The 26523-nt window shown below is 41.4% G+C and overlaps 1 protein-coding gene across 1 annotated transcript in view; it reads left to right on the plus strand.

Annotated features, from left to right (window-relative positions):
• Positions 1 to 26523, plus strand: part of Tmeff2 (transmembrane protein with EGF like and two follistatin like domains 2) — a 233771-nt gene that overhangs the window by 203762 nt on the left and 3486 nt on the right. Inside the window, exons 8-9 of the mRNA XM_050159397.1 lie at positions 24171 to 24294; positions 25672 to 25830. Coding sequence (XP_050015354.1) covers positions 24171 to 24294; positions 25672 to 25830 — 283 coding nt within the window. The remainder of the gene's footprint in view (positions 1 to 24170; positions 24295 to 25671; positions 25831 to 26523) is intronic.

A 26523-nucleotide genomic window follows, 5' to 3' on the forward strand; every position in this document is an offset into this window, starting at 1 on the left:
ACTTACTGCCTGGTACTCCTGCCCACACACCCTGCCCTGGTCACCTTCACAGTCTGTGCTCTACGTATAGTCAGTCACCGGAAGCCACGCTGAATCTGGCTTTTGGTCGAGTTCCTCGTTTGCCAAATTCTTGTTCCTGGTTCCTGTGTCAGCTGAAACGTCTCTGCTCTGGGGGGAATGACAGCGTTTAGAGCAGACCAACTTGCCGAGTTCCTTATGATCTGCGTGTGCCATTAAGATGCCTTCCTTTGAAAATCTCATTCGTATCAAACGGCAATAAGGTGCTGAGTGCCAGACAGGGCTACAAATTTTACCAACATGAATTATAGGTGATCACTTGCCTGGAGTCACAAAGCTGCCTGAACAGGGGAGTGAAGAAGAAACAAAGACTAAAGTCCAAACCTTAAGGTCCTTACTTTCCAGGTTAGGATAAAGTGTTTCATTTCAGCGTTTTGTATATGTGTACCATAATTTTTTTTCATACATTCTCTTCATCAACTGTCTTCCCCCATTCCTTCTGCTCTCTCTGTCTGGTTCCTCCCTTTCTGCTTCCATATTACACATGCTGACCGCCCCCCCCCCGACTAAAATCTCTTCCTCCCTTTTCATGATTCTCATTTCTGGTTTCTCCCCGAGTCCCCCATCATAAACTCATATCTATACAAACATACAGATTAATGAAGATTTAAATCTGGGTTCCATGGATGAGAGAAATCATGTTTATTAAATTGGTTTATGACACATCCCACGATGGCTTCTAGTTCCATTCATGTTCGTGAGCATGCCGGTTGACGTCATGATTGCACGAAATTCCATTGTGTCTATCTACCGCTTTGTCCCTTGAGAGACATCTGGACTGATATTGAGAATCTCCCACTTGGCTCTACTTCTTACCATCCTTCAACTGAACTCTTTTCTCTTCACCTCCGCCTTGGAGTCTCAGCAAGAGTCCATCTGTGACCAACATGGGCTTCCTGTCTCCATTCTAGAGATGACGAAGCAGTTGCAGAGCATTTATGAATTTCCTCGTGCCCTAGTAGTAAGCAGGGACGCTGGCTTCCAGACTCAGACAATGGCATGGTGACCCCATTCACATGAAAATGAGATTACTCTCAGGGTTGCAGAAATTCGCTGTCTTTTAACATACCATCTGACTCCCAGAACATATTGATTGCATATTGAGAAACCATCGGGAAATTTCCTTATGTGTGGTATTTCTTAGATAATGCCACTAAAGAAAAGATTGCACCTCAGGTTCTTCCAGCGTGTGCTTTGCTCTTGATATCTTTGGCATACTATCGCCTAAAAGATGATGAAGGGCTCTTGTGGGTCTGTGCGGTACAGGAAGGAGACTGCAAACAGCTATCCCTCATCTTCTCCATATTAAACTAATCATCACTCTCCAGTGGATGGTCCACTGTTCCAAACACAGACGATAAGCCCGGCGTTGAGCTTGCTCACCTGACAGCGCACTGGAATGGCAGGCAGGCCAACTCTGGCAACGGCAGAACTCTGAAACAGTTGCCTCTGGTGTTTGCAAGATAGCAGAAGTTAAAAACACAGGAGAAATTCTAGCATTGCAATGCCACTAGCTGCTCTTGGCCTTGCCAAATAGAACATCTATGTCTTCTCTCTCATGATCGCTCTCTCGTTCTCTCTCTCGCTCTCTCTTGGTCTCTTGGTCTCTCGCTCTCTCTACTCCCTCCCTCTCTCCCTCTGTCTGTCTAGACACACTGAAGAAACTATATTCTGTACAACGCTGTAAGGGCAAAGGTTGGAGATTTGAGTTTAAACATGTTGAAGGACAATGTTGAATTTCTTTATTGTAAGATTTTCTGAATACATAACAAAAATCTCTGGGTCTACTAAATTTTACATATAAGAAAAATAAGAGTAAGAACACTTAAATTTAAAGACTTCCTAATTACTTTCAGGTCAAAAGAAATTACTCAAAACTTACAGTTAGCAAATAATTTTCATGATAAAGACTTACTTGTAAGAAATCTCATAGATGTAATCACTGTCAACCTTTGATGATCTTTTTTCTAGTTTTCGTTTTATTTTTCACATACTGTCTGTGCACATATTCATGTAGGGTATATGTGGATAAGTATATGTATTTTTATGTGTGTGCATATAGGTTTGTAGGTGTGTATTCGTATGTATGCAGGTGTATGTGTGGAAGTATGTAAACATGCTTATGTGTATGTGCATGTATACTTGGGTGTGCAATGTGTGTATATAAGTACGTGTGCGTGCATATCCATGTGCAATCATACGTGTGTGTGTGTGTGTGTGTGTGTGTGTGTGTGTGTGTGTGCTGGAATTGGAATCCTATTCATTTGATGCACCATCAAAATTTGTATCTTTTTTTAGTAGAGTAATATTTCCCCTTCTACTGCACTGTAATTTAATTATTACATTGTTGCTAAAATGTCAGATAATTCCCACTTTTCCTGATGTTAGATGATGATGTTGCTTAATCTTAGTAATAACTCTGTCTATTTTGAGGCTTTTAATTCACAGATTTTGAAATTTAGTGGAGCATACTGAAGCATATTTATTAAAGTGTTAGTGAAGCATAGTCTGTCCTAACAATGACATCTGACGGTCTTGAGTCCTCTCTGTGAACAACTGTCTTGCTGAAGTCTTTTGTGCCTTTCTAATGGCCATAGTTCTTCTCTGACACCGTAAAAAAAAATGATCACCGTGAGTCTACCACTTCTGTTCTTTGAAAAATGAGAGAGGTGGAGAGAGAGAGATTTATACATAGTCCAAAATAACCAAATCCTAAAAGCATATGTAGTAATATGTATAAAATGGTGGTGGCACTTTCTTTAGGCAGCACAATCTGAGTTCTTTCTTTTGTTCTCTTACTATCTATATTTTTATACTGTTGTCAATTCAATGTGAATTGCTTTTGTAATGAAAAATATCCAATATACTTCATTTTTATGAAAAAATATAGAACTAAGCAATTGAGCTATCCACAGAAAACCCCATTCTTCACGTCAAATGGCGCAGTTTCTATTAGTCCGTGAAACACCAATGGTTACGACTCCACCTGCAGACTCAAGTGGAGGAGTAAGGCAATCTTGGGAATCTCTCCAGGCAAAAAAAAACATTTCTGTCTCAATTATCTGTACCTTCAGACCAAATCGTTTTCCAGCCTGAAATTATCCAGACGACCGTCTCTTTGCTTCTCCCTCTCTCTGCATGCCCAGCCCTGAAACCAGTCACGGTGGAGACACTAAGAAGCCCGTGAAACTGAGACCTGGAAAGATGGATGTGAGGGACTCCAGAATCTCTCTCTTTACTCTTAATAACCTCTGTACATCTGCATCTCTTTCGATGTAGACTTTAGAGTTAGACACACACGGCATCTGGAGCCAGTTACTGCGTTAAACATGTATGGTAGTCGGAATTAATTGAGTATGTCTTTTTCTCCCTTCTAACTTATCAAAGATGTGTGCAGACAAAAGAGTGCGGTTTCTCTCTCTCTTTCTCTCTCTCTCTCTCTCTCTGTGTCTCTCTGTCTCTCTCTCTCTGTCTGTGTGTGTGTGGTTTATAGCTATAACATGTATTTGTTTATCTGTGTATTTATAAATGTGCAAATAATCATTTATATGCTTGTGTGTGCACACGCACGCGCACACACACATGCACACACACACGCACACACACGCATTAACTATCCTGTGGAGTGTTGCGGTCACCATGTAAGAGTGACATTTTGAAAGCATTAAAGTTATCATAAAATAACATATCATTTAATAGTCCTTTGACCAGTACATGACCCGTGTTCTATGATACAAGCTGAAGAAAGCAATTCTACAAATTTACTCTCTTTAAAGAATCTTCTTCCCTTGTGATACATTTTTCAAAGGCAGACGCTTTGCTTAAAAGCGTTCTTCGGGGATGTTTCTTCAGAGTTTCAATTCATATCGTTCCATAATGTGTCCTCCTGGGCCTTTAAGCTCGCCTCTCCAATGTCCTGCAGACTGTCATAAACGGCCTTCCTCCAGTCTGGTATATCTTAGGCCTCTAGGTAATCTTCCTAATATTGCTTAGTATTAGATAGTTCAGCCCCTGGTAGTTTTCTGCTAAACAGTAAATTCTTTCCAGTCTATGCGATTCTATTTTATACACAGTGAACCATAAACATAGTTCTGTGTTCATGAGATTTCTGAGATTTTGACATATTTGCATTGAAGCTAAACTATTTCTCCTCAAAGTCTCCATGATCCAAAATGGCAATACTGAGCTATTTAAGGCACAATTTAGTCTTTTGGGGGTGTCCCCCTACTTTTTTTTCTTTTGAGAAAGGGTCTCTGTCGTGTTTTGAATGAGAACAGTTCTCATAGGCTCATATATTCCGATGTCTGGTCCTCATTCAGTGGAACTGTTTGGGCAGGATTGAGAGATGAAGCCTTGTTAGAGGAGGTGTGTCATTGGAGTGGCCTTTGAGGTTTCAAAGCTGTGACACTCCAGTTAGTCCCTCTGCCTCCCGCCTGTGGATCAGATGTAAGCTCACAACCACTGCGGCAGTGCCACGCCTGTCTGCCTACTGTCACTGTCCTCTCCATGACAGCCATGGGCTCTGATCCTCGAGAGCCAGGAACCCCCAGTTAAATGCGTTCTTTTATATAGTTGCCTTGGTCACGGGGTTTTGTTACAGCAAAAGGACATTCACCTCTAGAAAGTTCTGGCCTCGGATTCATGACTCTCTCTCCTCAGTATCCAAAGTGCTGGAATCCAAAGATTACTAGCACCTGCTGGTAATTTTGCTGATCTTTTGTTTACAGCAAACAAATGGGGCACACACAACCCTCCTCTAAGACAGATTTGGCATTGACGTATCTTCTTCTCCCTGCCTACCCATGGGCAGTCTGTACTGATGTCCTGAGTGGCTGTTGCTCCCTCTGAGTCCCTTCGTTGATTCATTTTCTGTACCAGTGAGCTATGCCAGAGACTTTCCAAATGGCTTCCCAGTGCTCTTGAAATTCAAAGCTCCTGGTACATAGAGTTCTGATCATATAGGGTCTTGGTTGACCTCTTCATCTTCCTTCCATTTTGATCTCCCTTGCCTGTCTCTGCCTCTCCTCCTCCTTTACCTGGCTTTCCCTGCTGCTGGTAGAAGCTTCTTTGTGTGGGCCGCTCATTCTTTCAGGGCCACTCCCTGGGCTCTTCAGCTGGCCAGTTCCTTCAATGCTCTTCCTGACGACACATCTTCACACCTCTGTCTGCAATAGCTTTCCTGTCCCACTGTGCAGTACCTGAACAGCCTGGGTGATTCTTGGAATATTTCAAGCTGACATGTTGAGTTCTGTTGCCGTTGTTGTTTGCTTTTGTCTGTTGTCCATCTCATGGTCTAATGTACACACTTCAGGTAAGAAACCCTTTGTAACGTAGCACTTGTACCTTAGGTTTGCAGCATTAACTACAGAGGAGGAAATAAGTCAATGTTTTAAGTGAATCCGTTGATAAATAACTTAGACGAGTAAGAGTGAAGCAATAGCAAATTTAGACACCTCATGAGAGGAAATAATTTTTTTCCACATTTTTAGGATCGAAAAAGTCACATGGTCAGATACCAAGAGCCTAAAATCATAGGTTGATATTAACATCACTGCGTCAAGCAGAAGTGAGGGTTTCTAAATTACCTATCACCTTCCACTCCCGTTTCAGAATATATTCATTTTTGTTTCCATTTCTAAACAAACGGTCGTCTCGAAGCTGCAACTATCCTGTCAGCTGTTCTATTTCAATACACCAAATAGATGTTTGATTCTCCAAATTCAAAACTGTACATGTTTTATAACCGCTATTGATTCCTTGAGTGGCTTACCATGTACTTCAAGAGTGTAAGTTATATCCTGGGTGTGGGTTAGACCCGGGAAAAGGTAAACAAGCCTTGAGACCACGAAGTAGCTTTTGGTGATAATTTATTTCAAGCTCCAAATAGTGTCTAGGTAGAAAGAAATCGTGGAGAGTTACACAGCATCCTTCACTATTTCTAGAATCACCCATCTGGAGTTAACTACTTAACGTCTTCTCTGGCTATAAAAGCACCAGAAACAAACCAGTTGTTTCAAGCTAGGAATTTAAAAAGGAATCTTTAGCTGTTCAAAATGCCTGGTGATTGTCTGCAATTTACTGTGTGTCTATGTATATATGTGCACACACGCACCTATAGCTTAGTGATATTTCAAATCCAAGAATGTCTCCATTTGAAATTCTCTCTATCAAACGGAAAAATTAGTCATTTCATTTTCAAATTATCTTAATTAAATAGCAGAACATTAAGTTTTCGGCTTTCCTCAATGAAATAGAGAACATTTCAAATTTTCTTAATGGAATACTTAAGTCCTTCTTGTACAAGATATGCCAAAAAAAGTCTTGCATTTTCTTAATTAGATTGGATTCCATGTGAAATGCCAGCTTTTGAGCATCCAGGATGTGTAGACAGAACTGAACTGCAGGAGCATTCTCTAGATGTGACCCAGAATCTGCCTATCAAAGGGGTCGTTGATGTCAGTTAGCTTCTTCATCATTCATTTTGAGGCAATAGTGGTAAAATGCAGAACCATTTGTTCTATGGCAAAGTGAATAATGAACAATGGTGGTTTTCTTTTTTAAAACGATGAGAAGTAACTGAATAGGTAAAGAACAACCCTTTGGAAAAGTTTTCTCGAGGTCTTAAAACATCTTTACTGGAGCTACCAGAATTAACATCTTCAAGACATATTTTTGTAATGCAAATAGAATGGACAAGTACTTTCATATCAGTTTAGGCTAAGACTATCAGAGACATAGAAATTATCTGAGGAAGACCGGGACTCTACTGAGTTATGCTGGGGAAGCAGACCTAAACTCACACTCTCCAGGTCACGTGGCAACTGAAACCAGTCTTCAGCTCACTCCATCACTCCATGTGTGTATTGAAAAGTGACTTCATCAATGTAAGAGACTGTTTGTAATTAGCAACTGCATTTGCTAAGGCTCTGCTGTGACCTGCTGCTGCACACAGGGGACCTAACAGAAATTTGTTTGTCAGAATCCCAGATGCCCAAGGTCTGAAAGTCAAGAAGGGGTGAGGACCAAGTTGTCTCTCGCTAGTTTGTACTTCCTCATGTATTGGTCCATAGCCCCAATTTCTGCCTCCATCATCATATGACCTACTGCTTTGAGGGAACATGGTGTGATCTACTATAGAAATAAAAAAAAATGTTTTTTTTAAAATTCTATTCATCAGTAGACAGATAAGATTTTGCTGATAAGTTTTTGAAAGAATGCTTTTACTGACAGAATGTTTCTATAGCAGGTTAAAGTTGGGGGAGGTAGGGACATGGAAATCTAGGGCAGATTCTCACATTATTGAAACTTTTGCTTTAGAAAGTAATAGCACCCTCAACAACATTCTTATTCTGCTCAAACACAAATATATTTGATTAAATGATATGTATTAAGAAAACTGCCATCAAAACTGATGGAAGCAGTGAAACCCAGATCCTGAATTTCTTGTTTTCCCCTGATCTGAGTGCCTACAGCTGCTCTGAGCACGAGACCTTCAGGAGTTCCTGATGGCAGGAGAGTGGTTTCTGGTGGGTTTGGCTGGGGCGTGGCTATCTCTGTATAATCTGCCCCTGAACACAATAAAGGGGGCATTCTTGGGGAATTCAAGGATGACCTGTGTCGCTGTCTCTCTGTCTGTGTGTGTTTGTGTATTTTAGCCTCCAGCTCCCTTGCCTGAAGCTCGCGAACTGGGTGCCAGCGCACAGAGTGCAGACAAGGCGGGGGCGCGGGGGCGCAGCAAAAACAAATAGCTTTCTAGACATTAAACTGTTCCAAAAAGTTAACTATCAACAAAATTTCCCTATTCTGTCTTAGGAAATTTTCATATTTTTTTTTAAAAAAAATCAATTTTATCTAGAAACCTAGTTTGAAATGGCAAACTCACCCTCAAAAATGTGCATTGCACAGTCAACTACATATGGTTCTGGGAACTGTCCTGCCTTATCCTTGGCTGCATAAGAGAGTATTGCCTTCTTGTCCTTCCAATGAGGAACACTTACATTAATTTAGTCAGCTACAGTCACATGGCAGTACTCCAGATTTGTAAATGAAACTAAACCCATGCTATAAATTCTCCAACTGCCCTTTCTGGGCCATGACATCATTGGGAAGAAATATGCAAACCCATCATTTGCTTACACTGGCTCCTCAATTCATTTATAGATGTCCTTCTTTGTCGTCGGCAATTAGCAGAACATTTTTGCCCTTCTTATTTTCTGAGGAAGGCTGGAGTGGAGAGCAAATATAGCACTAACCTGTTCGCACCTACTCCTGCCATGATGACTACAGACCCTTCATTGAGCAAAATCCTTCTCCACCATATTGTACTTTACTTTTTCAGTAGGAGAGATATTGGAGTCATGAGATCATCGCATCATGAAAATGTGCTGCTGGTCCTTAGAGACAGATATGCGAACGCATGTTTTCAAAGCCTCTCTCCCTCCACCAGGGCACAGATGGTTGGCTGACACATATGTTTTTTATGCATATACGACTTACTTATTATAGTAAATATCGAGTACCCACTTTGTGTCAGTCCATGTCCCAAACAACTGAGACAGGCCAGCACACTACACAGTCTGACAGAAAACAGGGTGTCACCTAATGCCAAGCGTTCTCATGTATCCCAATTACCTGACAGAAGTGTCATTGGCCCCCTAGGATAGCTCAAGTGACTACAGCCCCCATGTTGGTTATTGGATCCTGTACTAATAACTAAATGTCATGTTTTCTGTGTGTCATTGGGAGAGAAACATTTGGAGATGTCCTGGCTAGTGTCCCCAGAGTGCCATCTGATGGATGGACCAGGTGCTCCTCAAATCAGAGGGAATGCCAGACCTGGTAGCTCGGGCCAATGATCAAGCAAGCTATTTGGGAGGCTGAGGCAGGAGAATTGCAAGTTCTAGGTCTGTGTGGACTGCAGAGCGAGTCCAAGCTCAGCTTGATCAACTCAATGAGAACCTGTTTCAAGATAAAACGTAGAACGAGGGATGGGGGTATAGCTCAGTGGTAACATCCAGAGAGGTCCTAAATTCCATCCCTAGTAGGATTGGGGTGGGGAGAAGAGGGAAAAAAGAGGGGAGGGGGGAGGGGAACTGAGGGGAAAGGGAAGGGAGAGGCTGTATAAGCAATGAGTAGGAATTCTGATTACATAAGGCATGTCCTTTATTAGCATTTCCCAGTGTAAAGTAGCTGTTTGTCTAAGTCTGACCGCCCCCAGCTATCACATGGCCACACATGGTAATCTTGCTCCGGGACATTTCCCTTTGCCTTTCCTGTCCTTCTTGCCATGTGTGACTTTATCTTTTCCGCAGACTAGCTGAACTTAAGTAGTTATGAGCCCAGAGCCAACATTCCTTCCCTGCCACGTGGAAACGGAAGCCATCATAAGCATTGGTACGAGATGTACCAATGTACCTCTCCTCAGCTGTCGTACTCATTCCCTTGTCCAAAAGGATGCTCCATTAGCTTTCACGCAAGGAGGTCTTGTTGGTCTTTTGGTAGTTACTAAGAGTCCTTAAAGAAGCCCAGGTTTCATTGGGCTTTCTTGGGAGACTTCACAAACATCCACACGTGGGAAGGGCACACAACATATTCTTTCGAGTATTGGCTTCCAGAGCTGGTTTTAAATTGAATAGTTCAGGATGACCACCAGTAGTGAAAAGGGGCTGGCCAGCTGAAGGCCCCTAAGGGCTTCTTGTGACAAGGAACGGTGAACACAGGGAAAGAAGCAGATTACAATCCACAGCTTGCAGCTCACCGTCCGTGGCTGATTGTGACTCTTGATAGCTCAGGATTTTGAGAGCCAACACAGATTTGGGACCAAGAAGGTGCCAAGCATGGTACAGTCGCCCTACAACAAAGACGGTCTAAAGTGCTAAAGAAACTAGCATATCGTACAGAACAAAGGCAGAAGGGAAGACACAGCTGGATAAAGTCAGCTGTCTTGATCCTCAGTTGGAATGCCAGAGTCACCTAGAATGGACTTTTTCAAAGATCAGTCCCTTTGATGGTGATTCACCATCAGATGAAGCCGGGGAATTCATTCGTGGGAGCAATAGACTGAGCTCACCCTAGGCAGCATTGCCTTAACAGAGGGTTACACTTCAGCATTTATTTCATTAATTTTTGTATACACAGAAGATAATTTATAATGTGTCCATACAAAGTGCACACAGATAGACCAAGACACAAACATGCATACACACACACACTCAGTTTAAGAGGTATTTGAGCAACAAAACATCTTCTAATGGCAGCCATATTGTATGTATGTATATATATATGTATATGTATATCACTCATTATCTACATTACATAATGCCTATAATCATAGCTGTTTACCATTTCTAGTCTAAATAATTTATTCATACTTAGAAATGAGCATTAACTTGAATAATCCAGTAGAAGTTATTTTACCACTAAAGTTACAAGCCTTTTAGTTCGTTCCTTTTGTCCCCTTCTGTCCCCCTCCACCCCCCACCCCACCCCCGCCGCCACCAAAGTTGAGCTTTAAAACAGTTCCCATAGGTACACGTTACTCCCAGTATCTCTTCTCTCAAAGTGCTTTAGCGGCTCAACTCGTGAAAGCTTATTGAAGAGTAAACGCTATCCCTTTGTTCCTTAGCTGAAGAAATAACAAAAGCTCTCCAGTTCATGAAGCCGTCTTGTAGAAAAGCAGGCTGATTACCAGTCTCGGTCACTGCCATTACCACCAAGTTTGTCAGCAGTGACAGTTTTGGCGCGGCGAGGAATGAGAATAAATGAATGGCTCTGGGCCGAAACAGAAATGAAAGCAGAGCTTCATTTACTTTAGAATCGTAGCTTCTGTTTAGAAAATCCATGCCTTGTTTCTGTTTTATTTTGTTAATAGAAATGTCTTTCCTTCTTGTCCATCAAAAGTTCCGCCTCTTGCTGGTCAATACCGTGACCCAAAACCCACAGCTCTCATTCTAAAGGGAAGAAGTTTATTCTAGACCGATTTGAGTGACCCAAGAACACAGATCTGGGTCGCCGCAATTTCCATGCTTCCATACGGAGTCAGTTTCATGAAGTTTGTTATAGCTTTACAGACCAAAGAAAGCCACCAATCAGGCAAGATTAAAAATACATTAGCGTTCAAACTGCCTCGGCTCCCAAAAAGCCAATACATGCAGTAGGATCAAAGAACCCATTGCCATTGCTCTTTGGGCTGCCGAGGGAGGGGGACTTGATTGGGGGAGGGGGGAAATGGGAGGCGGCGGTGGGGAAGAGACAGAAATCTTTAATAAATAAATAAATAAATAAAATACATTAGCGGGAACGTCAGAGAGGTGGGTCCAACGAGATGGCGGAGGTTTCCTACAGTCTCAAGATGCTCTCTAATGGCATTGTCTGCTCTTGGGCTGATGGACACCCGTGGTCTGTGAAGTTAATAGGTGCTAAAAGGCTTTGGTTTGTTAGCTGTAAGGTGTTGGTTCCCTCACAGAGGTGGGCGAGTTATTAGCTGTTCTAAAGCACCAGAACTAAACCAAGATAAGCTAACTAGTCTTTGGAACCCGCAGCATTCCGTCTCTCCGCAGTGCTGAGCTTCTTCTGATCAGCCAGCCCATTGCTGCAGACTGCCTTTTCAGGAGGTGTTGTTCCTAGTCCCACAGACACAGTGTGACTGGCCGAGTCGGAACTGATGACACAAGGCAGTTTTGTGATATGACATCCACACGGATGTCAAAGGGCTTCGGTTCCCGTATTTCTCAATCGCTAAACAAATCTTTCATTTTAGAGTCGCTGTCCATGCTTCACGTGGACTTAGGTGATGGGAAAAGCCTTGGGTAAAGGGATAAAGGCTTTCTTTGCGGGAGAAAGACAGACAGAGATGGAGAGAGCGTGTGTGTGTGTGTGTGTCCGTCTTATAATTTGCCAAGATTAGGAAGGGAAGAGTCTGAGCAAAGGATAAAGGCGTACAAAAATTTGTTGGAAAGCAGGGGCCTGAGAAACTGATTGTGAAGGAGCGACAACACACACACACACACACATACACACACACACGGAAATGTCCTCGTAATAAAATTCCTTCCCTTGGGTTTTTCCTTCTCTAAAGTTCCTAGTAAACTTCAACTTTTGAAGAGAAGAATTGCAGCAGAAAGAAATGCCACGGTAGCCTAGGGGGGCAGAACTGAGCAAACCATCCCATAATAGCAAGGCAACTCTAGCTCTAGATGTCCCGGAGACCAATGAATCATAGATCCATGCCTCTTTCCAAGGCCTGATATTGACCGAAGGGTTGTTAAAGCCATGTGAAGTTCCATGAAGTCATGGTGGTTTTTAAAGGTCGTCAAGCTAAAGCCTCTATACCTATGAGTAGCCCACTTGCTGAAAGATGGGCTCTTGACTGAAGAGAAAAGCCAGGAAAAGAACGTTGGAGATGCAACAGATCTTCTCTCTGACTGCTGCTCTCTTCACGATGGGGAACTCTGTCAAGTCTGAGTCAAAGAAAGCAAACCGTCAAAAATTTGCATAGTTTGCTCTTAATAATAAACGGAACACCATTTTTTTCCCTTGGAAATCTAGGATTTTAGGCCAACTCCCAAAAAGCCTCATCATAACAAACCCTTGAATTGTAATAACTGGGTCTAGATGCCATAGCTAAAATATTACATATAAATGGCCCTACCAAGGTTTCACAGGTTCTTCAGTGTTCATCTCTGTAAACACATTATAGTTTGAAACATAACTAGTAACAGTCCAGGAGAATAGAGACATATTTTTGCATTTCAGTTACCCAGTCTGTAGATTACTACACAGATTTCAGAGTCCAGTTCACACGCAGGAAATCCTGAAAACACCACCAAGGCTTAGCTTGGAAATACGGTAACATGAAAAGCAGATTCTGCTGCTGTCTTTAATTATATGTCCAGCAAGAGCGCGTCCAGGAGGTGACATCTGCTCACGGTTTATGTCAGGCCTGATGTGGAGTAAGAAACCCCATTTTTACATTCTAACCCGTTCTGCCCATAGCTCTCCTCACAGCCTAGCTGGCAAACTTTCACATCACAGTGTAACTGTGATCCTGAAACGATTCTGTGGAGGCCAATTAAGAGAAAGTTATTTTCTTCTGGTCTAAAGAGTAGACTCTACCTCTGGCCTTGAGGAGAGACCTAACGTTCAAAGCTATCCAAACTTTAGGTTTAATATCGCCAAGCCTGTCAGTTCCCTGGCCAAGAAGAAGCTTAATTTGCCTCAAATCATGCTAAAAAAAAAAAAAAAAAGGTGGGAGGAATAATTATTCTTATTAGGAGATGATCTAATTTTCCTTCTCAGAAACTGTGCTCTGTGTACAGTCACTTTGGACCCGTCTCAAGGCCCTGTAAGTCTGCCTGCTTTTCCGAGACTACTATCTCAAGAAGACCTCACTTTCCTTCTGTCTCTTTGGTTTGACGGCTGGCCAGATCCCAAGTTTGCTCTGTTTCCCTCTTTGGACTTTTCCACTATTTCTCAGAGGCTACCTCCCTCTTGGATGTGGCTACTTGGAAACCTCCATGACTAATTCAAAAGACTTTCTCCTTCACCGTCTCCCTTCTCTGAGCAGCTGCTGAGATTTTCAGCTTGCCCTCCCTGGGGTTTCTCGTTTAAACGCTACTAATTGTCCTGAGGGCTCCTTCTGAATCAGTTCTTAAATTCTTTCATAAACAAGACTCATGGTCCTGGGAGGAGACCTCTGTTTCCCCAGCAACATGCCACCCTCTAGGGCAGATTTCTCACAAGCAATTTTACATAATGCTTGCAAGGGGTACGGGGTGGTACGCTTAGGTCGAAGGGGAAGATGTCTAATTGTCGCACTTTACAGAATGGGTTACTCCCCCCTAGTTTCCCAAATGATTCTCAGACTGAGTGATGATTGTGTCCTGGCCTCTGTCCTGTGTGCCCAGCTATGACTTTGAGCTAGTATTCTGGAGTCTCTGTCCCAGAGTCTTAGAGAAAGAGAGACTGATCTCATCCATTCATCTGTGCCTAAGGAAATGATGGCAGTAGGTGAGCCCATTGTGGAATCCGTTCTATTGCAAGAACTAGCATCATATTTCATGTATTCAGAATTCATTCAGCAGTCCTGGATCACCTTTCTGGTAAAAAAAAAATCCTTAAATTACAATTCAAACTATATGAGGTTTCCCACCACCTCATGTTTTAATCCTAATAAAAGAGGGAATCACAGAAACCGACTATCTTCTCCAAGACCAACTCTCATCAACAATAGGAACAATCACAGGATAGCTTCAGATCCATAACTTTCTTCTGTCTCAGACATAATGCAAACACACGGGACAGTTGTTAAGCATTTTTTTTCTAGTTAGTTAAAGAAAATTATTTCAAAATTACCTTAGAGATAAGACAGTAATTAGGAAAGACTAAAACTGAGTTTCCTGAGAGAGGCCAGTCTGTGCGAGAGTTTCTCCATCCTGTCACTAAATGAAAAGGTGCCTGGAAGAGTTTTGGGGTCACTTCTGTAAGCTATCATATCATCTGTAAATAGCAAAGTTTGACTTCTTCCTTTCCAATTTGTATCCCTTGTCTCCTTTTGTTGTCTTACTGCTCTAGCTAGAGCTTCAAGTACTATATTGAAATAGATATGAAGAGAGTGGACAGTCTTTTTTGTTCTTGATATTAGTGGAATCGCTTTGCGTTTCTCTCCATTTAATTTGATGATGGTTGTCGGCTTGCTGTAAATTGTCTCTATTATGTTTAGATACGTTCCTTATATCTCTAATCTCTCCAAGACTTTTATCATAAAGGGGTATTGGATTTTGTTGAAGGCTTTTTTCATTGTCTACTGAGATGATCATGTGCATTGTTTATATGGTGGATTACATTGACAGATTTTCATATGTTGAACCATCCCTGCATCTCTGGGATAAAGCCAACCAGATCGTGGTGGATGGTTTTTTTTTTTTTTACTTGATGTGTTCTCAGATTCGTTTTGCCAGTATTTTATTGAGTATTTTTGCACCAATGTTATTGAGAGAGACTGGTCTGTAATTCTCTTTCTTTGTTGATTCTTTGTGTGGTTTGGATGCCAGGGTTATGTTAGCTTCGTCAAAGGAGTTTGGCAGTGTTCCTTCTGTTTCAGTTGTTTGGAACAATTTGAGGAGTACCAGTATAGCTCTTCTTGGAAAGTCTGGTGGGATTCTGTACATCAGGGAAAATAAATCAAGCCAAGTCTGAGATCCCATCTTACACCTGTCAGAATGGCCAAGATCAAAACCACAAATGACAGCTTATGCTGGAGGGAATGTGGAGCAAAAGAAACACTCCTCCATTGCTAATGGGAGGTGGGTTGGGGGGAAGGAGGTAGAAAGTAGGAGGAGGGGAGGGAGGGGGAACTGTAGTTGACTGTAAAATAAATATAAAAAGTAGTAATAATATAAAAGGAAAATTAAATAAAACCTCCATATTATAGATATATATTCACCATTAAAATATTTAATCTTCTAAAAAACATATAAGAACAGACAGGTTAAAGATAATAATCCACTGTTAGTAACTCATGTATGTGCTTTTCAAGATAATATGCAATATTAAACAATGATGCCACAAGATGAATTTAAACCCACAAAATCTATTTCCTCCACAAAGAAGAAAATGCATAAATGAGATCACTCTCTGACGTATCTGAATTATGGCCTAGTCAAAATTTAAGACATTTTACACTTTTTCAAAACTATGATGTTCCTGTAACTAAGGCAAAAATGATTTCTTTTGCTTAATATATTCCACTTAATATCCCTATTCAGTCTTTCTCTTAGGATATAAAATAATAATACTCCCAATAAAAGTAACCACTTGCTAGTAATATACTATAACTGCATATTAGCAAAAGAATTATTTTCAGAGCTTAAGGAATCAAGATGTATGAAGTAATCTAGTCTAGCATACAGTAGTTCTGGACTATAGCCTCAGGAAGGGGTAGCCCTAATTCCTCTTTATTCCTCCAGAGACTTGCTGTATTCATCTACTCATCTACTCGCATTTGCCTAAGAAGAAGCTCTAAATGTCCCACGGTGAGCAGGAGTCTGCCTTCCTTTCTGATGCTTTACTGGGCATCGAATTCTTGATGCTGTCATCCTTGGGACCATCCCAACTCACTCCGTATTACCTACAGAGAATCCGTTCCTTCCTGGAGATCACTGACCCATGGATTGGCTTTATCTTAAACAAAAGCTTGATTAAAGCAAGGTGTTGGTCCTAGTTATGATTACTGCTGCTTTGATGGGGTACCCTGGCCAGAACAACTTGGGGAGCAAAGGATTTATATACTTCCATTTCAGGTAACAGCCAATCACTGACAGAAGTCAGGACAGGAACTCTTACAGGGCAGGATCCCGGAGACAGGAGCTGATACAGAGGCCATGGAGGACTGCTGCTTAATGACTTGCTCCCTGTGGCTTTCTCGGACTGTTTCTCATAGAAACCAGGACCACTTGCCCAGAGGCGGCACCACCTACAATGGGTCCGGTCCTCCACCATCAATGGATCATTAAGAAAATTCCCTACATCTGATTCTGAAGGAGGCATTTTCTCAATTGAGTTTCCATGCTCTCAGACAACTCTAGCTTGTGTCAAGAGTACATAAAATTAGCCAACACTTGAAATATTAACTTAAAACATCATCTGATCATTTATACATGCCATCTTCCCAGAGGGATCCCTACCTGTATAACACAGCTGATCTTCCATCATTTACGATATTTAAACTGTTCATCTTTGATCTTACAAAGCAAAAAAAGATGATTTGCACTGTCACAAAGGAAAATAACCAGAAATGCCAAATCATTTAATTCAAATAAAACATGATAAAATATGTCACTACCCAATGGATTAGATTCTCATGTCGTAATCTCAGAGATACTCACACTTTGTAGGCTGTACAGACGTCAAGAAAAGAGAGCAGAGCATCAGAACAAGAGAAACAGGTTGGCTATGAAAATATTTAATTAACATCATCATACACGAATAGTATTCCACGCCTGTCTCTATAACTGGGGCTCTCAGTTTTCTGTTCCGAATTTCCTTTTCTGGACACACACCCACAGGAAGGCATGTGAACAGATGGCATGACTGGATTTTCAACACTTCCTTGGACAGTCTATAGCCATTACCAGAACAAAGGCGTTCTCTCTTCAGAAACATGGCTGGTTTTAGTCCAGCTTCACACAGTAGTGTCTCCGCTTTGAAACATAATGCCTTGCTTTTAACAGGTGAATTTTCCAAATACCGTATTTCAAATTTGGGCTGGGAAAGGATGTGTAGGTGAAATTTCTTTCCCATCAGTCAGTTCCCCCAAATAACCACACAGAGATTATTATTAATTATAAATACTAAGTCAATTCCTTAGGTTCGCCTCCAGTCAGCTCTTACAATTTAATCGAACCCATTTCTGTTAATCTATGTGCTGCCCCAAGGCTTGTTTTCCTCACCTCTGAACTTCCCTAGTTGCTTCTTCTGGGTCAATTCGAGACTCCTTAAACTCTGCCCTTCTTACCAAGATTCTCTTTGCCCCCAAAATCCTACCTAGCTATTGGTCACTCAGCTCTTTATTAACCAATGAGAGTAGTACTTATTGAAAGTGCACAAAAAGATAATTCCACAGCATTTCCCCCTTTTGTCTAATTAAAAGGATGCTTTTAACTTTAATGTAGTAAAATTATATACAGCTGAAATATTTATCAAGTAAGAACTACAGTTGCAATTTGCATTTGGCAAATTAGAGAAGATACTCATTATCTATACTGTCTTGAGAAGTTCAATGTTTTATATCTAATTCACTTTCTTTTTATGTCTCTCAACCTTACACACATTGCACCTCTTTTGTGAGTTCTTTTTCTTAACAAGGAGAACTCTAATTATAAATTGTCTTCAACACTATCAGAGACCCACAAAGAAAACAAGCTCCATATGGAGTTTCTTTGATGCACATCATCCTCTCTGAAACAGATTGGTGCTGCCAGGAGCACACCTGCCTCATTGTCATAAAAAGTCTTATATTATTAAAAAAAATCTCAAATGCCATACTCTGTAGATCTCTGAAGTGTTTTCAAACCACCTGTCTATCTAAAATATGTCTCTGTTTGACCTTGAAAACACACCTAACATGACTACAAGTTTGATTGCAATAGGTGACTAACTACTAACCTGCATTTCTTTATTATCCTAAATAGTTTGCAATAAAGACTTTGAAGGACTAGAAATTTACATTATGTTGTTAAATGAGCTGCATAGGTACAGTACCTTAAACAAGAGTAGAAATGTATATGGAATATGTTTTAACAAAAATAACCTTAAATTTGTATCTATATACAAAAACATACCAATATAAAATATTTAAGACTAGTAGTTGGTTTTTTTGTTTAAAAGTAGATTCAATAGTCTACCTTTATCCCATAATCTCTATATCCCCCCTTTTTTTCTTTCCAAAATAAGATCCTTGAATTTAATATTCTTTGTTCCACTTTTTCCCTGACCATTACCAATAACAACTTGCAACCAATTCCTCTAGACAATGAAAAATGGTCATAACCCACTGAATGACCAAAATCCATTCACACACACGCACACCCTCTTGGGAATGTGGGCATTGTGTTCTCTGGATTGCTTCCTGCTGTCTGAGAGGCAACAACATCTCTACAGGACCTTGAGAAATTTAAGACAATGGGCAAGTGCTGGGAGAGCTATTTATATCATTTGTTCACAGTCTCTGTGTAATGGAAAAGTGAAGGTCTTATCTGAAGCCCTGGCTAGAATAGTGCATGAGGCTGGACCATCTCAGCTAGCTACCTTGAACTCGTTTGAGCAGTTGGTAGTCAAAAATTGACCTTTGGGTGGTGTTTGTCAGCTTAGTGGTATTACCACAATCCTGGTGGTATCATTGTTGTGGGGACTCACCGTCCTTTCGGAGACACCAAATGTCACTGTTAGGAATGGTCACAGTTGACTGCAGAAAACTTAGGTATTGGGGCTGGAGAGATGGCTCAGCGGTTAAGAGCATTGCCTGCTCTTCCAAAGGTCCTGAGTTCAATTCCCAGCAACCACATGGTGGCTCACAACCATCTGTAATGAGGTCTGGTGCCCTCTTCTGGCCTGCAGGCATACAAGCAGACAGAATACTGTATAAATAATAAATAAATACATATTTAAAAAAAAAAGAAAACTTAGGTATTTTTATATGTCCTATGCTGCCGATCTCGGGGAAGTTAAAATACCACAATTTGTGGAGTACATCCAGAATACACAAATTTAATTCCTACTTACCTGATAGAGACTCAAACCCAGAATCATGGACAGGGAGCTACATGAAGTCTTTTTCTAGAATGAGTTAATACTGTATATAACCATTAGTGTCATAAAAGAAAGTTACATATATATATATATATATCTTAAAATTTTTAAGATAATATTTATATCTTAAGAAAAATCTTAGAGTCAAAATAAAACCAAAGACTTATGAGATTAGTGGCAATAGAACAATCCCTTAATTTTGGTTTTTCTTCTGTGCCATATCAAGACCATAGAATAACAGGTAAACACATAAACACACCTCACTCTGAGCAGCACTGACTCAAGTCTGAGCCCCTCGATTTGTCTCTGTTTCCTTTCTATCCACTCCTAGGTGACTTGACATAAGGTAAGGCTGAATCTTGTGCCGTTCTGTCTCTGGTTTTTCACGTCTGTCTTCTTTACAAAGGGCAGTCTGTGTAACTAACTATACTAAAGAACATAACTCCTCAGCATCCCTTGACAACTGTTGACTAGCAATGGGCATGCGGTTGTATTAGCTCTGCCCCCAAATAACCCAAGGTATGCCAGAGAACACCTCCTGGAAGGCTCACATACTCTTCCTGAATAAATATTTACATATGTAAATATTTAATGGGACACTTGGTGCAGAGTTTAGCAGAGCCATGAAGAGTTTGTACCCTAGCTACAACCTTTCTCAGAAGAGAGAGTATAACCCTTACATTAAACCTCATTGAAATGGAAAACAGAGAAATCAATGTCTGAGCTGTCAGACACTCAAAGAAATATATACACTTCCAAAGTATCATTTTTATATAATTTTAAATCTCTGAATGCTTTATTGTTGCTTTAAATATCCACTATACATAAACTCCAGGTTCACAAATATTTACCATGACTCATACATATATTTGTTGAGATATTAGATTTCTGTGTTTCAGCTTACCTTAATATACTAAAATCTCATTTCTAAAGTATGTCTATTGCTTCCCGGGAACTGGTAGTATATTCGGGTTTTCAATCAACTGGTTTCCTTGGTTGGATTGACTATAAATCTGTTGACATATATTGATGACGACTCCTCATTTTCTTGCCCAGGGATCACTTCTTCTACTCATTTATTTTCAATTTCTCTACTTTCTTATTTGACAGTATCACATGAGCAACAAAACAGAGCCCTCTAAGCTCACAAGAGCTGGAATAAACTAATTAGCTGACTTTCTGATGGAGACTAGTCCCCTCCCATGTACCACAGCTTATACAGGAAACAGGAAAAAGCCAGCTCTTTGCACGCTGAGGCAATACCTTCATTCAAAAAAGCTCCCGTGTAGCACCTAGACATCAGCTCACATAGGACATTGTTCGGAATCAGAAACTGTCAATTTGGGGGTAAGGTTCAATTTAAAAACACCCTCCCTCAAGGATGGGTTTCGAGTTAAGACAACTCTTGATCTTCTTTTATAGTTAGCAGAAAGAAACCCAGCCCTTTAATAAGACGAGAGACCTTCTGACAGAAAAGGCTGTGTTCAACTGGAACGGAGGCAGTTGGGGAAGTTCCCCACAGGCAGAAGTGCCGGAAGCACTGGGGTGTTACTAACGAACACTAAATAGAAGTGTTGAATCATTGGCTATGCCGAGAAGATTCAGAAATAAGAGTGGAAATCAGTGCTGGCTCATTTCATGAGCAGTGGGCCTGACAACCCCCACTGCTGAGAACTCCTCTGTCAAGAGCGCAGGCCTGGCTTGCCTACTCAGGTTGTGGCCGTCTGGACCCAGCAGGAAAAAAAGCCTGCTCTTCTCTGTGGATTCTTTTTTGTTTTTTGTTTGTTTGTTTGTTTTGGTTTTTTTTTTTTTTTTTTGTTTTTGAGACAGGGTTTCTCCGTAGCTTTTTGGTTCCTGTCCTGGAACTAGCTCTTGTAGACCAGGCTGGCCTCGAACTCACAGAGATCCGCCTGACTCTGCCTCCCAAGTGCTGGGATTAAAGGCGTGCACCACCACCACCCGGCTTCTCCGTGGATTCTTGAATAACCAGGTAGCCACACAGGGCATCTAGACACCAAGGTTACCCTGATTCCATTTTGGTCAGATGTCACTCAGTACTACACACTTTGATTTTCTTGTGTGTCCTACCAAAAATTTAGTCAAAATGTATACAATACTTAAACAAATGGGAGACGCCAAAATGATTCCCACAGCCTCACGGTTTTTTTCTATGGAAGTAGTTCACGAACTTTCGCGACGATTTTCAGTGCTGAAACATCTCAGTGCAAAAGATCACCAACTACACCGTAGCTGAAATATCACAGACAAAACAAACGAAGTGCTGAAATGTCACCTGCGCTCTCTCCCCCGTGGCTACGATATATACCTTATAAATCTAGGATACACGTTGAATTATGACCCACCGACGTCGTATGCATAAATACCCCTACAAAAGAAAACACTACACATTTTAACAGTTTGCTTCAAACTTTAATGTTCTGCAGATGGCATCCAGATCTTAAAATGTATGGAAGGGTGCTTTGCAGCTCTTCCTAAATATAAATAAGGCATCCATCTAACTCGCGAGTGGCAAAGGCTCGTCCTATTCCTGATGAATACGCTTAACACCCATGACTGCAAGTGAAAGTTATAAGGATATGCTATAATAAAACATGGCGCCCCGTCTACGGATAATGGGAAGTAATCCATTCCATGAAAAACAACCATTAACTTGCCGTCTTCTCTCACTGCTGCCCCTGTTACTATGGTGCTTAGGAATACTTATAGATTGAAAAATACCTGTAGATTGAGATCGATAAAGTTATATTTCACATTGATCCAGAAAGAAATTTTCAAGAATACTGTATTTCAGAAGAGACAATGAAGGCAAAACTGCGTTGTGTGAGTGTGTGTGTCTGTGTGTGCATGCATGTGTGTGCCTATGTGTGTGTGTGTGTGTGTGCCTTTGTGGGTGCCTGTGTCTATGTTTGTGCCTGTATGTGTGATGTGTGTGTATGTGTGTGTGTGCCTGTGTCTATGTGTGCGCCTGTATATGTGGTGTGTGTGTGCGCGCGCGCGTCAGAAGAGAATATCATGTGTCCTCGTAAATCCCTGTCTGCCTTACTCCTTCCCTTTAAGCCAGAGTCTCTCACTGAACACGGACCAAAACGGGAAACCAGGAGCCCTAGCAAACCCTCTGTTGCTAGCTACTCCCACAGCATTGGAGCTGCAGGCGTGCATGTGTCTACACCTAGCTTTTCACACTAATGATGTAAGCCAAACGCAGGTCCTCTCGCTTGCACAGGAAGCATCCTTGCCCACTGAGCCATCTCTCCAGCCCAGACCTTCTATCACTGTACAAGAAACACAGAAGAAATTGAGCAGACACTCGCTTGGAGATGGCGTGGGGGAATGTGTAGTCAACATATCTGAGCAAACAGGAGCCCGAAAGCATCCACGTGTTATCATAAAAAAAAAACATTAGAAAACAGAACTGCTAATGGCAGCGGAAGTGTTTCCTTTTAGAATATATGGTGTTTCATTTTCCTTAAGTTTAAATTTCACAAATCATTCCTTCTTTTTTTTGACTTTTTATCGATTCTTTTCATCGATTTCCTGCCGATCCCATTCATCCCTCCTTACCCTCGCTTCTGCCTTCTGCCCTTGTAATATCCCACTCCCCGCAAAGTAAAATTTAAAAGTAAAATCATAAAAAAAAAAAACAATCCAAACCAAACAAACGAAAGTCGTGGTGTGGAAGCTGCTGTGTGGTCCAGAGAGTCACACAGTATCTCTTTAGTTCATACATCTTTCACTGTAAGTTCATTGCGATGAGTCTCACCTGGTTCCAGGTCTCTGACTTTTGCTGTACTATTGATGCTGGGCCCTCACTGGGGCTCCTCTTGGATAGCCTACTGTTGCCGTGTGTCAAGGAGATCCTGCAGCTTTGGTTCTGCGGGTCGGGTCCCATCGCACACTCCAGCTGTTCGAAATACGGTGGATGTTGGGCTGGGCTAGCTCATAGCCCTGGTTCTGAGCCTGGATTGGTCACCCCGCTAGCTTTCCCTCCACACCTGGGTGAGCTTTCCAGCACAGACAGTAGGGAGCGGGGCCAGATCTGCGCACACAACCCTGGGTCCTGCTTCCCTGCCCTCACACCCCCCAGTGCCAGCTCCACTGTTTTGCCCAAGCGAGGTGTAGGACCGTATGGATCGAAATAAATAGATGTGACTATCTATATAAGCGATCCTAAAACAATCTCCAATTGCATTATTGTGGCAATGAAAATGTATGGTGCAAAAAGGAAAAAAAAAACCTTCGCACTCACAATATATTATAAAAATGCCTGACAGAATGCATTTGCTGACATCTGCATTTGGTCTAGAAAATATTTAACAATTGAACACAGCCATCTTTTAACTTAGCCCTCATGTTGAGAAGTATCGAGACATTTGAGAAATCTGCTCTCAGAGAAGTTATGCTTTGAAATTGAAAAAAAAATCGAGAATTTCTTCTTGGATTGTTTTTATGATAAACGTACAGGCTCTATGCAAGGAGAATTAAAGCTACCTGACAACTCATGGCCACATCAGTGGCTGTTAAAGATGTAGGAAATTGCATAAAAGCCTGAAAAAGCTCAGGGTAATTTTGCAGTTTCATCTCTAAACACAGTTGTGAAGACGTCTGTCTTTCAATGCTCTCTCCCTCTTTCCTCTGAGGCATGACCTTTTAGTCCTTGCTCTTTACAACCGCGTTTCCGACTGTAGCTTTTCTTGTTAATGTACGAGTTGATCTTACCCAGCGCAGAAGGTACTTACAGGGGCGCTTGCTTTTATCTGTATTCACAGAGAACGCTAACAAATTAGAAGAAAGTGCCAGAGAACACCACATTCCTTGCCCGGAACATTACAATGGTTTCTGCATGCACGGGAAGTGTGAACATTCCATCAACATGCAGGAGCCATCTTGCAGGTAACATTTCCTTGGTTAAACTTTTAAAAGGCATAAAGTTGAAATGTAGAAACTCGCTTTTAAGTGTTAGCGGAAGATTGCTTTACATTCTGCCTAAGCAGGGGAACAACATTCAAGTTTCTGCCTCTCCTACACACACACACACACACACACACACACACACACACACACACACAGAGTGACGAAAAGATATGTGTAAACCTTATCCACTCAGTGTACAGCACACCCCTCTGTTCTTACAGTAGAATTTTATAGACATGGATCACTTTCTTCTGTTCACGGTTTTTCCTTCTGAATGTAGAGCTGAGATGGGCACTCCTCCCTTAGTATTTTTGGGGCGGTTATTTCCAAAACGCTCCAAATCGTCTATGAACTATACGATTTTGCTGGACACTCACTCTCTTTTTCTACTGAGCCTAGGATCAGGAGACGATTGGCCGCCATGCCTCCAGTGCAAACTCAGAAGAGACAGAAAGAAATTGCTTGTCTGGGCTTAGTTTATACATACAGTTTATAAATATCTACTCGTGTCTAGAACATACAGAGATTCTTTCTGAGATGCCAAATTCAAATAAAAACATATTTATATTTAAATTAATGTACACTGGAGTATGATGAAATGAAGAAACAACACTGTTTGGGTCTCTTTCTCCACCTGCCCCTCTGTCTCTGCTTCTCTTTGTCCGTCTGCCTCTCTCTGCCTGTCTTTCACCCACAGCTGCCTTCCATACCTGTTTCCTTTCCCAGAACACCCTGGGACACGCCTGTTCTTCAACAGACAGAGTGAACATGACACACAGAGAGCTCTGCTGTCCCTCCCTCTGCAGCAGTTATTAAATTACACCCTCCAGAGACCCGTGGAAAAGTCCTCAGGATGTAGTTGCAAGAAATTCAGAGTCAAGTGCGAAAGGCTTTCCACAGAGCAACGACATATTGATCCAAATTAGTATATTTTGATCAAATGCTTATTTCAACATGAAAATTGCCTATCTGAACTTCTGGTTGGGAGGCTGAGTGAGTGAGAAGCAAGATCCAGTCTAATAGCATGTTCACACTGCTTGTTTGTATACATGTATTGTCTGCACCCAAGATTTTTCTCTTCAAAACATTTGAAGAGAATTTCAAGAACATTATTCTGTTCAAAACTAAGACCTTTAAGACTTTATGGCCATCCAGTTTAAGAAATTGCTCCTGCTGTATCTCTGACTGACTCGAGATTTTTTTCAGCATTTTTTTTTTTTTGGTGTCTAAAACAGCCGTATAGTTTTCGCACCGCGTCATTAAGCAACACATATCCATGTTAAGCGAGGTTAACGGAACAAATTAAGAGCACAGAGTTCCGGGCCACGGGTGACCAGATGCTGTCCTTCCTTCCAGATGTGATGCTGGCTACACTGGTCAGCACTGTGAGAAAAAGGACTACAGAGTCCTCTACGTTGTGCCCGGCCCTGTCCGATTTCAGTACGTCTTGATTGCAGCGGTGATCGGAACGGTTCAGATCGCTGTCATCTGCGTGGTGGTCCTCTGTATCACAAGGTCAGTAACCGTACTTGGGCATCACCCAAGCTGAGGGCAGCGCTTGTCCCTCCCTTTGACTCCGAGTCTCTTGGTGGACTGACTGTAGCCATCCATTCCCCGGGAGTCCTAGCTCCTCCCCGTGAGAACATTTCAGTAGCCACGTGGGCAAGGCATGGGTTTTCCTACAGGACAGGCACAACTTGTTTCACTCATTTTTATATTAAGATGAGTATTGTTTATGTCCTAAGACTATTTTCCTCTCTAACAGAGAATGTCCACATCTTTTTCAACACTCTGTAAAAGGCCACTTTTCATTCAAATTATGAAGCACTAACTTTACCTACCAGAATCGCTCAGCCCAAAGTGATAATAGCTGTTATATAAGGTGTAGAAAAGCTTCAATTCTAGCCCTCATTAAACACATTTCATTTCCAAGTAGAACATTTGGACACCATCAGTGTTAACACACCTGGTGTCAACAACAAACACCTTTTCACTTTAGCATGGTAAGTGCTAATCACAGTGATTTCAATGCAACGGGAAAAAGTGTGTTCTACTAAATGAAAACCTTCGATATATTTTCGAAAGAGCGGCAAATATCATAGCTTAATAGCAAATTCCAAGCCCAGAAAAAAAGGTAATTTTTATTTGAACAGGGATGAGATCGCAAGAGAATAGAGATTTCATCCAGTTTCAACCAGAAATTGAGCC

The sequence above is a fragment of the Alexandromys fortis genome, unplaced genomic scaffold, assembly GCF_014885135.2.
Source record: "Alexandromys fortis isolate MF-2015 unplaced genomic scaffold, M_Fortis_MF-2015_v1.1 scaffold_65, whole genome shotgun sequence".
Classification (NCBI taxonomy): Eukaryota; Metazoa; Chordata; class Mammalia; order Rodentia; family Cricetidae; genus Alexandromys; species Alexandromys fortis.